The following is a 14,423-nucleotide window of genomic DNA, read 5'->3' as shown; positions in this document are numbered from 1 at the left end:
AAAAAATGCATATATCTCCTTACATTATGTATTTTAATGTGCGTTTGTGTCTATAATGCAGCAGTTACACAAAAATACACAGCATAAAGCTGTTTGACATGGTATAATGTGCCATTATATTACATCCAAACAGCCCAAGTGAAGCAGCCTGGCCATGAGCACAAACTCAGGCCCTCGGCAGCCAAGAAGCAGCAGTGTTAAAGCATTCATGATGTTTCATTTGCCCCCCTGGAGTAACTGCGTTTTTTAATTTCATGATAACTTGTTTTATTTCACAAAACCTCTGCTCCAGGATGAGCAATGCCTGCTGCTAGGAAAACCACCCCTTATAGCTTTGTGTCCTCATCATTTAGCATGTGGTTCTGTGCATTATTTATCGCACGGAATCCAGCCCTGCACTGAAAACTAATTATTCATTTACTCCTCGAGGTTTTTAATGTGTTGTCACCAGAACTTCAGATAATTCTTTTCCCACTGTTCTTTGCCTGATTTCTCTAACACTGATGCGAGGCATGGAGGGATTATTATCCATTTTACACATTAATAACGCAGATGCAGAGGGTTATAATCCATTTCTCCCGACCTCCAGTCAACTGATTTGGCAACATGGCCATCCTGTCACATTTGCATTTCTGCAAGAAGGGAGAAAGAGGTCTCCAGGAACATTCATGACAATCTCATTTGTTCTCAAAGCACAAGCCATCCAAGGCAAGGCAGCAGAAGGCAGACTGAAGCCCACTCCTGTTCTGCTGAGATACAGATTGCAACACTCTATTGCTCGGCCCAGCCATACTTGCTGCCACTCCAAACAGTCTCCTGGCACATTTTGCACCCCGAGGTCCTGAATTCTCATTAATTCAGTTGCAGCAAATTCTGCATAACCCAATGGGAGGCATTTTCAGGGGAGCTGGCATTGTGTTCAGAGAAACAGCTGCAGCCAGCCTGGGGACACAAAGTGAAATCCTGGTCCCAGCTCAACTGATGGAAGGGTTTCAGCAGCATCCAAGACGTGCTTCAGCTTCCTCTGAGGGCTTTTAGTGTTCTGCACTGATTCACGAGAGTGCCAAACCTCACTATTTCTTCTGTGGCTGGGCAGGAATTTGGGGTTAATGCATGCATGCTAGCCTACTTTCTTCTTTCTTGCTTAGCAGTGCCCCGTGGTGGTGAGCCAAGGATTGTAAGGAAAGGTTCTGGGTTACCTTTAGGTTTTCCTTGGACAGGGAAGAGATGACAGCTGAGGTGGGAAAAACAAGCTGGGGTGGGTGCCTGCATTACCTCTATAGGATTGTTTGCACAGAATTACTCCTTTTCTTCCACAGTTAAAGCAGAAAACAGGCTCATGCAGCATAAGTGGCTTTGGCAGCAGAGACATGAAAGAGCTGCTGGAGCTCCCAGTGTTTCCCCATGAAGGGTTTTCCCCTTGAACTCTATATCCAAGTGTCTCACTGCCCTGACTGCACTACTCCTGCAGCTCCAAAGCTAGAATAATATTTGTGAGCAATAGGAGGACACTAAGTCTGCTGCTGTTCACCTCGGGTACAACAATCTCAGTAAAACTCAGTTAATGAACCACATAAAAACGGCCATCTGGTTTTGTGTTGATTTTTGTTCCCTCTAAGGCTATTACACTAAGTTCTGCCTGCCGAGCTGCCTCCCAAAACCACAGTTCCAAACTTCCAGCCCTTCCGTTCCCAACCTAAACCAGTGGGCACGCTGCTTGCTGAGCGACTCCTGGGATTTTTTGCACCTATTTTGCTCAATGCCAGGAATCTCAGCAGCTCTGCTGACAGAATGAGTACAAGGATGCAGAGGAGACAAAAACATTTTGCACAATATGTTTATATTCATTGTCACTGAAGCAGCATAGATATCTTCCCACTTGTCTTTAGGATAACAATAGAACTACCTTGTCAGCCAGCCAGCAAAACAGCTCAAAAGAGGCAGAGCAAAGGAACAGAGAGGTTCAAGTTAGCAAACAGTGGAACTCGTATCTGTTCCCTGCTGGGTACTACAGCCATTCAGAGAGAAATCCCTTTACACAAACAACATCCTCCACTGATACATAAGATTTTCACCTCTTTCCTTTCAAACCATAGTGTTTGGGAACCTGTGCACACTATGTGTCCAGCATAGTAGGACACAGTTTGAGCCAAAGATCTGCCAACAGCCCCAGGGGTTGCCAGCTTTGCAGAATATGTGAACGGAGACTGTGACTTCAGGAAGCATGTGAAAAACATGCTGAGAGCCAACAGGAAATCTGGGAGTCCTCAAGCGACACGATAGATGCTGCCATGGAATAAGGAGATGTTCTCAGTGATAACAAAGGCAGTCTCTTGCCTGGGCCTCGCAAGCAAGGAGGAAAGCAGGGAGAAAGCAGGGAAAGAATCAAAATGCTTCTTATTTAGCTAGCTGCTTAGAGGGTGAAATGAGATGAGGGCCAGGACAAGCAGGAGAAGGAACTAGGATGCTGTACAGTCTAAAGGGATTCACTAGTCTGGGACACAGTGAAAGATGGTGGCTTCAGTTTTCTGTTGTTCCTCTTAGCAACTAGCAGCTGCTTTTAACTAACACCCAGATACCTCCTCCTGGCATTACAATAAACAAGAGACCTAATCCCAAGTCTCTCTGGGATTTTGCATTAGGAGGCTGCCTGTAAAATGGAACGTCAGCCTTTTATCCCTGATCAAAAACCATACATGGGGAGGTTGTTTGTATCTGCTACACTGTGGCCAAGGAGCAGGGTGAGTGCTAGTGACCAACCCAGCCTTGGTCTAGATACTGCAGGGTCCTCGTATGAAAGACAGCAGAGCTGGATGCGAGGTGAGGAGGTCAATGGCACGCAGTAAGAGATGGGAACAGAACCGGGTAACACTATCCAAGCCAGAGGGATGAGCAGTGATAATGTAGGAGCACATTGAAGTGGGAGAGTCAAGAAGAGAGAGCAAAGAAGGTGACAGGGTTAAAAGCAAAATGACAAACTACAGCAAACTCCTCTAAAGGCTCATCTCTGCCACACCGACACAAACCCTGTGAGACAATGAGAGGCTTTTCTTACATCTGAAATTCACATTTTAAAGCTGCACCGTGTAAGCAATGAAGCACTTTTTACCCAGAGATCTGAAATGTCACGTCTTGCCTGCAGTGACACTTTGGTGACAAAATGCAGCTGCACTTTGAAAGCAGTTTTTTTGCCTTTCACCTTGTCACTTTTCTGAACATCTGTAACACGCTGCACCTTTGAGCTGTCTTTGGAGGATCACGCTCCTTTATCGCACTGGGAACAGTGTTGAAGAACTCAGAAACTAAATGTGTTTCTTTCCTTGACTAGAGCACGAGTTCAGTTATGAAGTCCACGGTGTTCCAGTTTTGTTCTGCTTGACACCACCCTTAGCAAAGTCAGTCCACGAGATTAGAAGTAAAAGAGTCTATGCCAGGAGGAGATGGGAGAGCCGTTCCCTTGGCTGAAGGTGATAGACACTATCTCAGGTGGGGACATTCATCCAGCTAAGGGTAATAATCTGTGTCAGTGCTTGAAAGGGAGGAAGACATTTCACCCTGTGTGAGTGACTGAAGGAGAAAGGATGTTTTTATTCTTAGGTTCATAAAGACTGGCTTCACAGCTAAATGTTCCTTCATTGTTCACCTGAAAGCTTTCTGCATACAAAGCAGTATTATATGTTAACAGAAATGGAAAATGCACAGTAATATCCTGCAGAATAGCTTGCTGTATGCGGCTGACATGTTCTTCATGGCCAATAAAAGATTATGAACCAGCACTGACAGGCCAGCAGGACACAAAAACAAAACAGCCATGTTTTGGACAGCTGTTGCAGAAAATAACGAAGTGTGGAGAGATGGTATCAGCAAAAGCAAACATCAACACAAGTATTATTTCCCAGGCCAGTGCTTTCCAACTGTGCCAAGTAAAGGTGATTTTATTACCTGATTTTTGTAGCAGAGATAGGTGATGGTGCTACAGAGTTGTTGTGGTAATGTTTTGGCTGGAGGTAGGAGAAGGATGTGAATCAGATCGTACGGGTGTTGTTATTGTCATCAACCACCTACATTCTGTCCTCTAGCACTCAGACCTCTGCATTCAATTGAAAATACAGCAAGCAAGCCTTTTGCTCTTCTCTAAGTGAATACAGAACTTTTGGAAACAAGGGTATCGTACCAAGGTTAGATCTGTAATACTAGGGTTGAGTACTGTTCTACCTTGTGATTTACCAATGCCATCACCTATTTCACCTGCAGCATTCCTATCTATTTCATTTGTCAATGAATCATGTATGTGATTTCAAAACTACAGCTTCCAGTTTAATCCTGGGCCTTGTCCAGTTCTGTTCCAGATTATTCGGAGAGAAGCAGGACAGTTAATGTTAGAGCATAAGAAAAAAAGAGGAGATGTACGCTCAGCATTCAATCGGCCAAAGTAATGGGGAGAGAACTGTAACTTCAATACAGCAAAAATGTGATCTAGCACAAAATATGTATTAAATAAGCTGTAAGAACACAGGACAAACAAGTTACACGGCCTGAAAATAAAAGGACAGTAGGACAGTTCTCTTCAGTGTGCCCATTTACCTGCAGAGCTCACTGCTATAGGGTGCCATAGAGGGCAAAGCAGAGTTTCACAATAGTATAAGAAATTGAAGTTGTTGACAGTTACATAAGCTTGAATCCAAATGCCAAGACTGATCAGCCCCACAACTATAGTTGTGAAGCCAATTGCATATCATGGGGGTTTATAACCTCCTCTACGCACTTGCGGCTGGTCAGTGACCTTCCAAGTCTGAAAGATATGGATCTTTGGGCTGATCCGGGTGGGTAAGTCTGGTTTACACGCTCTATCCCTCATTTTCTGCTTCTGCAATGTGTGAGGTTTCACCAGCACACGTTGCAGTAAGTGGATGCTGCTGTCATGCTCTGAACAGAGCAGACAACCATCATTTCACCATAACTATCTAAAAACTGTTTTCTATGCAAGCAGCTTGTTTTGACAAAGCAATTCTTGCTCACCCCTCATGACAAAATGATGGCTTATGAAAGCATGGGTTCCTTACCAAAACACACATGCCATTTATTAAGGTAGTTCATGCCTCAACTTAGACATACTGCAAAACCAAGAGGAGCGCATCCATGCTGGGGAAAAGCAGAACCACAGGGATCACCTACAGGCAGAGGAAGAGATACCTCTCCTTCATCCTGCAGCTGAGATTGCCCAACAGGTATGATCCTGGGCTGGGACACTTTCCTCTGCTCCTCAGGAGCATTCACTGAGCACACCCAGTGCCTCATTGATCTCAACTTGTAGAGTTTTTGTCGCTTCCCCATGAGTGCTTAAGGGTCCTGGTGAAGTCAATTTGACAGGGAAGAACTTGCTGCTTCCAGGCAGATCTGTTTACTCGCCCCCCTCAGCCCTTACAGTAGTGGCATGCACTGGTCTTGCCTCCTCACAGACTGACAGCGCTGTCAGGTCCCATTCATTGCAAAGCAGCCTATTCCTCACACCTCCCTTGCTCCCCCTCTGCACGCAGCGAGATGTGGGGAGCCGAGCCTCTGCCCTCATCAGTGATTGATGCATAGCAGTAATTGCCAGCATTCACCTCTGAATAGTGAAACTTCATCTCAGAAAGGCTTTTTGGGGTGGGAGGTGCAGGTCAGGACTCCTGATGCGTTTAGAGACAAGCCAGCGTGGATCTTGTACGAACAACCTCAGCCCAACAAGTCGCTGCTGGTGAATTAAAGAGGAAAACAAGCCCAAGCGCCTCTCTCATTAGTTCAAGCTGTTCTTACCTGGAGGGTGGAGAGAAGGACTTGCAAGCCACTGGCTTCTTGTTCTGCCATGCTGCTCCCCACTCACACTCCCTCTTTCTAGCAGCAGACACAATGCAGCGAGAAAGCAAAGCTGCCAACTTGCCTTGCTGCTGCCCCTGCGCCGTTTAAGAAACGAAGAAGCTAAACACAGATCCCCAGACACAGGCACACTGCTACCACCAATAATCACAGCAATGCAACTCTAGACCTCAGCAGGAGAGATAAATGTACCCCCTCCCTCCGAGCTCTCCCACTGTGACGAGAAGATTAATCCCTATATAAAGAATCCCAGGGATTAAGTAAAGTGCTCAGGAAAGGTCTGGGTGCTTGGTGTGCGGCAGGGGGAGTGTGGGGAGGGTGGCAATAGCAACAAGAAAGCAGAAGAGCTACAAACCTCAAAGAAAGCCAGGGAGAAGGGAGGGAGCAGGCTGGCTGCCTGACAGGCATTCCCAGCTGACCTGCTGATCCGTTCCAGACCCCGCGTGGACTCGTCTCCCTTTGACTCCGCTCCAGTGAAATCGGAGACCCAGAGAAGGCAGAGCAGAGGGAGATGCCCTCGGTCTTAACGAGCGCTGACAACGAACGGAAGATACACCCGGCATGAGGGACAGGTGGAGCGGCTTCACCCGGCCGCGAGGACGGCTTTCGGCTTCCAGCCCCAGTGGCTCTCCTGAGCGGCAGCCGCTGCGTCCATAGGCAGTGCAGGCATAACCCCCACAGGGGCATCCCATGGCTGCGCAGCAAAGGCCAGGGAGGAAAGCCACCTCCACAAGTCTGGGGGGGAGTTTGCTCCGAAGGCCACTGCAGTGATTCACATCTGCCTACCTCTGAATACAAGTATAGTGTAACAGAGCCCGGTCCACAGGACACGTGTAGTACAGTTGTAGTTGTAGCTCAAATTCCTAGGAGGGCACAGAGTCCACTTTTAGCTTCAGCTTATTGGTATCAAAGGACTCGGTAAACAAGGAGGAGCAGGTATAGAAGTTGAGTAGAGGGTTAGATGAGAGTTTTCCAGCAAAATATTTTCAATATGAAAACGTGACTTAATCCAACACAAACATTTTTTTTTTAAGGATGCAGCTATTTCACTTCAGTTTTCCTAACCCCAGAATGGCATTTTTGGTCCAAGAGGCATCACTCCAGGGTGGTTTAAAGGCTGACAGTGGAGAAAATTACTTGATATGCAGAAAACAAAGGTTAGATCTTGTCTTTCCAATTTGGGGACATTAAATAAAGTTTTTTACCTCTCCAATAAGTACTTTATTCTGATGTGGGTCTTTTCAATGTCTCTAAAAAGCAGGAGCTTTTTCCCTTTGAATGGGTAACTAAGGATTTTTGAAGCAGGAACATGAACCTTGGTCTCTGGGCACGAGACAGATGCTTACAGAGCTCAGTAGCGCGCAGAGGCATACTGAAGAGGCAATGTGCACACACTTTTCTTTGCTGATGTCAATGAAGCAATCACAGAGCAGAGAAAAAACCCTAATCTCCTAAGAAGCAGTTAAATGAACAATAGAACACTCCAGTCTTGGCCAAGGACTTGTTTCAGGTGATGATCATTATACCCTGCAGAACCTTCACTGATCAAGTGCTTTAGGCAAACGGCAAGACAAATCCTCCCCAGCTCAGCCCAGCAATGTGTGAACAAGTGGCACAGCATGACATCCCTTGGTTTCTGTGTGTGCCAGCAGGGTCCCAGGATGTCAGTACCAAGTTATAAAATAAGCCAGATTAAAATATCTTTTCCACAATTATGGAGACACTTCAGTCCCTTTAGAGACAATGCCATGAGGACCATTGATTGACGGACAAGATGTTCTACAGATGAGTAGGTGGAATAAGAAACAAAGGTGTGTGGACTCCTTTCCTTTGGATATTTGGATTTAGAGATTTTAGTTTTCTTAAAAAATGTTGATTTCAATTAAAAGATAATAATAATCTGCCGCACTCCATGAAATACCATATTTTAGATAGAGAGCTCTTGTTCTTCCATGTGGGTGAGCTCTTATGGCTGTTAAAATGGGTTAAGAACAGGGAGAAATCACTCACCAATTATCATCATGGGCAAACCAGACCCAACTTGGGGAAATTAGTTTACTTTATTACCAATCAAAGGTAATAAAGAAGGATATGAGAAATAAAACCAAATCTTAAAACGCCTTCTCCTTACACCGCCCTTATCAGGCTTGAGTTTACTCCTGATTTCCTCTACCCCTTCCCCTCCAGCAGTACAGGGGATGGAGAACGGGGGCTGTGGTCAGTTCATCACATGTTGCCTCCTTCCTCTGCAGGGGAAGGACTCCTCACGCTCTTCACCTGCTCCAGCAGCAGCTCCATCTTAGAGCCCGCTGATTTTGGCTTCATCAGATGTGGAAGAAGCTTCTAACAGCTTTCACAGAGGCCACCCCGCTACCAAAACCTTGCCATGCAAACCCAATACAGATTTGGGGTTTCTTTCACCTGAGCAATAAATAGCAATAAAATCTAATAATATGCAATATACAAGGAGGGGAGAGAACGAAGGGAATGCAGGCACAGTGTCCTCAGATGTTCTGGATAGGAGATGTGCATGGGTTTTATGAGCAGTGCTAACACACTCTGTCTTTTGCAAATGAGTACACTGACAGGAAATTACTTCAGAGCTAATCAGAAGCTGGTTAAAGGAGCTCTTCCACTTTGTTGCTTCGTTTTCTTTCTTGTGACAATTGTTCCTGCCACTAGAGCTGTGTGGAACTACTGATTCCCACTGTGTGGATTTTCAGAAGGCAAGTGAGAACTAATGGATGTGTAGCAGAAGGCTCTGGAACCTGCACTTGATTTGAAAACAAGAGACAATGAGAAGAGTGATTAACAAATAACATGCTAATGAACGACCCCAAAAGTGACAGCGGTGTTTGAATGAGTGTATGATGTATAGCAAAGCCTCTTTGAAACCAAATTCTGAGCTATAAATCTCAGAAGCGTCTAATTATTCACCAATCCAGAGCCATTTCTTCCAGATTTTGCTGAATTTCCAATTTTGTTGTTAGTTTCTAAAAACAGGAGGTCCCCCACCTCAACCCAGAGGCTGGATAAATTAGGAAACCTACACAGAGATAAACGCCAGAAGTAAAGCATACAGATTCTCCCTTTCCATTCATATTACTCTGCCAACCCAGTTTGAAGACGAAGATTATCTTGTTAGTTTATATTGATGTCATTGTTGTTTCCCCTGTGCCCTTCGGTTACGTGATCCCTAAACAAAATGAAGATTAAACTCATGACTCCAGCTTCCCTCTAGTACTGAAGTTAATGTTCTTGTGAGAGGACAGAGGGGATTAGAAGCGCAAAGGCAGGACCTCTGGGCTCTCTGCAGATGCTGCACAAGCTCAGACCAGCAATTTTCTCTCTTTGCGCTCCAGGGCTCAGGCACACAAACAAGTTAGAGATGTCATCTGATCTCCAGTATATATGTGTACATACTTTTAGCCCATAGCAAAGGGAAGATAATTCAGGATCATTTTACCTGCATTAAAAGAGCACTCACCCTAATTATTTCGCATTTTATGAACGCATGCAGAAACCATTACCATGGATCAGGTGACACTAAGTAATATGTTCACCACAGAAACTTATCCCTGTGTCTACACCAGTGTTTTCCCTACCTGTGAAATTCTGCGGGTTTCCTCACGGAGGTGTTGCATAACTATAACATTTGCAAGCCTTCATCCAGAAGCACTAGAATGATATAAGGTAAAAAACGTCCCTGGATGACGTAATCTGGGAATTCTCCTTGTGAATGAAGTGATGAGAGGAAGACAAGATTCCTCTGCCATGTACTTAGCAACCACAGTGTCTCTGATTTGTAAATTAAAAGTGGGAAGCCCATACCAGAATTTAAGTTATTTATATAAAATCTGTGTTGTTTTCACAGTTCCACTGATTCCATCATCTTCAAAGGAGAATTCAGCCTGCTCTTACCCATCTGAACCCCCACTGAATCATAATTCAAAGTAATTTACAATCTATAACAAAATTAAGCCCAAAGAAGGCTCAAACACAGCAAAAGCAGCACCAGAATCAGTCTCACCAGAATACAGCGACCAAACACAGCCAAGCTTCACACTTCCTGCCTAGAGCCTGTACCAAAAGACTGCCGAACTCATTCAGTTTTTGGACATTAGCATTACATGAAATCCAGATAACACAAATCAGCTTGGAAACCTGTGATTAACCTGAGGATATTTTCCTCCTCATTCTGAAAAAAATTGATACCAGTTTTGCACTCATAGTGCACACCTGGCTTCTAATAGGATTATTTCCATTTCTAAACCAGTAAGATAGATAAGAGGAGAGCCAGGATCCATTAAAAATGGAGGGGAAAAAAAAAAACAGGAAAAAAGTCTAATTGGGTAAATAATTCATTCCAAAGCCATCCTGAGTTTTATGAAATGCAACTGAAATATCACTGTGTAAAATACACAGTTAACTGTCCATGTTTCGTTTATATTTAATAGAGGAATGAGTCTCCCTGTCAAAATTATGTGTAGCCAAGAAATGTATATGTTTTAATAAGGGGATATTGCTTTTCTATTTGGATGGGTTTTCTCTAACAAACCATTTTCATTGTTTTTCGTTCAAGCATAGCCACCAAAACAAAATTAATATATGTGAATGTGGAGAAGTGATGGTTTTGTGAAGAGATGATCTTCCATTTGTGAATGCCTGTGTAGAGGTTTACCCCTCTGAATAATGTCATCCCCCCCAAACTCATTTACTCATCTATAGTAGTGAAATGGTTAAAATGGAAGTGAAAACACAACAATTCAGGACACTAAAATTGATTTTTCTGGTCCTGCTGAAAGTGACTTAAGCCTCCTGCAGCCACCGGACGTGATGATAGCATCTTCTGTGTCAGAAACAGACCACTGGAAACTGCTGGTTTTACCATGGTTTAAGATGAGGCTGGTACTGTATAGAGTGCCTGGGGCAGAGAGGAGAATGGGCAGGCTTAATCATCGCTTTGTTTCTCTGGAAACATCCCTGTCCATCCTGCCTTTCATTTTGTTGCATCGCTTGGAGGATAAACTATGGTCATTGTTACAGCACTGTGATGATATATCCTAGGCATATGGGATATACAAAACCACAGGGATGGTGTTTTGGAGGCTACTGTGTATACATGGTGTGCTATGTCAGGATAACAGCCAGGATATTTTCTTGTACCACTGCTCTTTCTAACTAGTGCTGAGAGGCATGATCCCATAGGCGCTCCAACTTCTTTCTCTCCATGTCCCTAAAACCTACACCATTTACAGGGAGAAGAATCAAGTAAGGAGACATGCTGCAATAACATGTTAACCAAGCTTGAAAACACTCCCTGCGTTTGCAGCCTAGGCTCAAATAGCTTAGGATCACTTTTGGAAAAACAATGAACAATATTTTGGCAAATGAGACTTTGAGTTGTTGATCAATTCACCCATGAACTGCTTCAGAAACCAGGAACAGAAGCTTGCTGGCTCAGTGCCATGCTGGTTTTCCCTTAATTTAAGAATGAAAATGTTCAGTTGTTGAATAGAATGTTTCTTACACACTGACAGATTGTCAAACATTCTGAAATATATGTTGTTGGGCCTCTTGCTTAAATCTAGACCAAGAAACAAGGTCCAGCCTTGAGAGGAGCCTGTGCAAACCCCATGGAGTTCAACAAGGCCAAGTGCAAGGTGGTACACCTGGGCTGGAGCAATCCCAAGCACAAACACAAGCTGGATGAAGAATGGATTGAGAGTAGTCCTAGAAGGACTTGAAGGTGTTGGTTGATGAGAAGCTGTGCACGGGTGCTCACAGCCCAGTAAGCCAACTCTGTGGTGGGGTACATGAAAAGGAGCATGACCAGCAGGTTGAGGGAGGGGATTCTCCCCCTCTACTCCACTCTCATGAGACCCCACATATAGTCCTGCATCCAGCTCTGGGGCAACAACACAAGAAGGATGTGGTCCTTTTGGAGGGAGTCCAGAGGAGGGCCATGAAGATGATCAGAAGAAATAATCCCTGGCAGTGTTCAAGGCCAGGTTGGACAGAGCTTGGAGCAACCTGTTCTAGTGGAAGGTGTCCGTGCCCATGACAGGGGCTGGAACTGGATGAGCTTTGAGGTTCCTTCCAACCCAAACCATTCTGGGATTCTTTAAAACACCAGTCATATATTAAATACACATACACAACTTGAGAAAGATGTGTTTAACCACTTGACTGCTGCTGGATGCTCCCACTTTGTCCATGCAGAGCCCCTTGTTGTGCTGTTCAATGCCTCAGAAGCAGCCGGTAGACAATGCTTGTTCTTCTATTGAATGCTACAAGTACTACCTGTTGTATTACTGATTGCTCCAGTCCATTGAGAGAGGAAATACCTGCTATGCTGGTGAATCTGTGAGATACAGGTAGGTACAATCCCTTTCTGGGCTGATGAGTCTTCTGGCTGTGGATAAGAGCATACACAGTGGGGGACTGACTATCCCACCTCCAGCCAAATAGCCCGTAATGTCATTTTTGTGTTGAAGGACAACAGTAGGATGTATGTAAGAAGCAGGGAAGGAGGATGAAATAATAACAAAATAGCTAAATTAACAGCATTAATGCTTTAATCCTCTTTACCTGGTCCCCAGGCAGCTGTACAAGGCAAAGGCCCCTTGTCCTGATGCTTACAGCTCAGTAAACAATTCTGGTGGACAAAACATCCTCCCCATTTTCTTACAGATAAAACTATATCAAACTTTTTGATGGCTTAAAAAAGAAAACCATTATTTTTCCTTCCCTGATAGCCTTGTTTTTCTTTGTCACTCGTATCATCAGTTTTGTCTGCTTAAAACATCTCTGTTCTAATTTAAAAGGTACGTGGTACCCACATTGCAAAAGTGTAAGCACAGACTGAAGTGCAAGACGAGGAAGAAACTGTTTTGTTGAATGGTTAAGGAAATGGACTTTATGTCAGCCAGACACAGCAGTACACAAAGCTTTCCCATTAGCACACCAAATTGTGTTATATCTGTTTTTTCTGTTTGTCTCACGTTCAGTGTTTCTGACACACAGAGCAGTCCTCAGCATGCAAAAGTGACAGAAAGAGAGGTGGCTCTGAAAGGGTAAGAAACAAAGAAAAAGGAGAGAGCTCAACCCAGATGAGCAATCTGGTGAGTTAAGCACTTTAACAAGCCTAGCAAGTGGAAAAGAACATCGAAACCTGAGCTTTCATAGGTGATGCCACATCAGAACACAGAGAATTAACTCCAAAAGGGATTCCAGATCACAGGGTTTTTAGCAACCTATCTGGGCTTGTGCCCATCCTTCTCCTTGTTTTCCTTCACAGTCTTCAAAAATGAATGAATATCAGCCATCTTCCAGTTCAATACAGGGTTTAACCGGATGAGCAAGAGCACTCATAAAACCACAAAAAAGCAAAGACAAAGCAAAATACAACAGTACTGGCTTACACAGACTGCTGGAGTCCGGTGATGCTCTGCTGTCAGCTCATATTTAGTGCTACGTAAACTGGCTTGGCTAAGGCAATGACTGAAGGACATTCTCAAAGGAAAGCACCTAAGGAAATAAGGAAGGATTTTAGACCAGCAGACCTCTACACTTCACCTTCACGGTAGTAACAAATGCTGTGACCCCCTATAAGTTTGCAAGCACTTTGTCCCATGCAATCAATATTTCCAGCAACAGCAGGATACTGAACTTTATTAATTGTATTTCACAATCAATACTGAATGACTTTCTCCACCCACCCACCCTGATGCACCAGAATCCATTGGAGTGCCTGCTCTCTAAGTCTAATGTAACTTGGTGCATAGATGCTCCTAGGAAAATTCCTCCTTATTCCTGTTTTATGAGGCAGCAATGACACTTTCCTGGCCCACGGAGCCTCCAGGGGCTACAATAAAAGCCTTTTCCTCATCACTGGCACATAACACACATCTTGCTTACACCAAGCCACCTATTTTTACTAAAATCCTAAGAACTGCATTATCTTTGGGATTTCTGCTTCTCTGTAAAACTCATTTTTAAATAGACCAATGAGCTTGGAAGTCCTTAGGGTGGAGGGAAAAAACCCTGCATTGTGCCAACCATGTTTCCAAGAGAAACTAATGAAGAGCTATTAGAATAATCATTCAATGCCATTTTCACATAATCTCTTAATACATCCATAATATGACCTCTTGGTGCAGGTATGTTCCAGAGCCCTTCTGCATAGTCCTGTGACGGTTGTTATGACCATGACAAAATTGCTGCCAATCTCCAGGCTAGTCCTCTCATTCAAGCTGTGCAGCTCATCCCTTTATGCGTGGTACATCCCCTGGTGTGCCTATCGATAGCTCTTGAGATGTACAAAATGCAGTAAATATTAATCCATCAAGTCTCACAATTCCCTCCTGGGGAGTCAGGCATTTTCTTTTCCAGCTTGCACTTTGTGAAGCCAAGGAAGAGTCTCCTAAGGAGCTGCACAGCGTCAGTGGTGGAGGCAGGGGGAGAGTACAGGTCACAGCGCCCTCAATGCCACCACGGGAAAAGTCAAAGGGAAAATATCTGAGATAGAAAGAAAAAACCCTCATCATCTATTCAGCTGCTGAATT

The 14,423-nt window shown here is 44.3% G+C and overlaps 2 protein-coding genes across 11 annotated transcripts in view; both read right to left on the bottom strand.

The window, feature by feature from the left end:
• AGBL1 (AGBL carboxypeptidase 1) overlaps positions 1-5,939 on the bottom strand; it is a 285,379-nt gene extending 279,440 nt beyond the window's left edge. The window contains exon 1 of one of the 2 annotated variants that reach the window (XM_061446754.1): positions 5,797-5,939. In XM_061446754.1, coding sequence (XP_061302738.1) covers positions 5,797-5,847 — 51 coding nt within the window. In that variant the 5' untranslated portion in view covers positions 5,848-5,939. The remainder of the gene's footprint in view (positions 1-5,796) is intronic. The other variant, XM_061446753.1, reaches the window with a different exon arrangement.
• AKAP13 (A-kinase anchoring protein 13) overlaps positions 1-14,423 on the bottom strand; it is a 468,794-nt gene that overhangs the window by 160,495 nt on the left and 293,876 nt on the right. The gene's annotated exons all lie outside the window — the stretch shown is intronic.

The sequence above is a fragment of the Pezoporus flaviventris genome, unplaced genomic scaffold (assembly GCF_033815535.1).
Source record: "Pezoporus flaviventris isolate CSIRO_AGI_PZ_B2104156 unplaced genomic scaffold, CSIRO_AGI_Pfla_v1 ptg000006l, whole genome shotgun sequence".
Lineage (NCBI taxonomy): Eukaryota > Metazoa > Chordata > Aves > Psittaciformes > Psittacidae > Pezoporus > Pezoporus flaviventris.
Note: the sequence above shows the minus strand (reverse complement) of the source record. Positions and strands in the feature narration are given on the sequence as shown.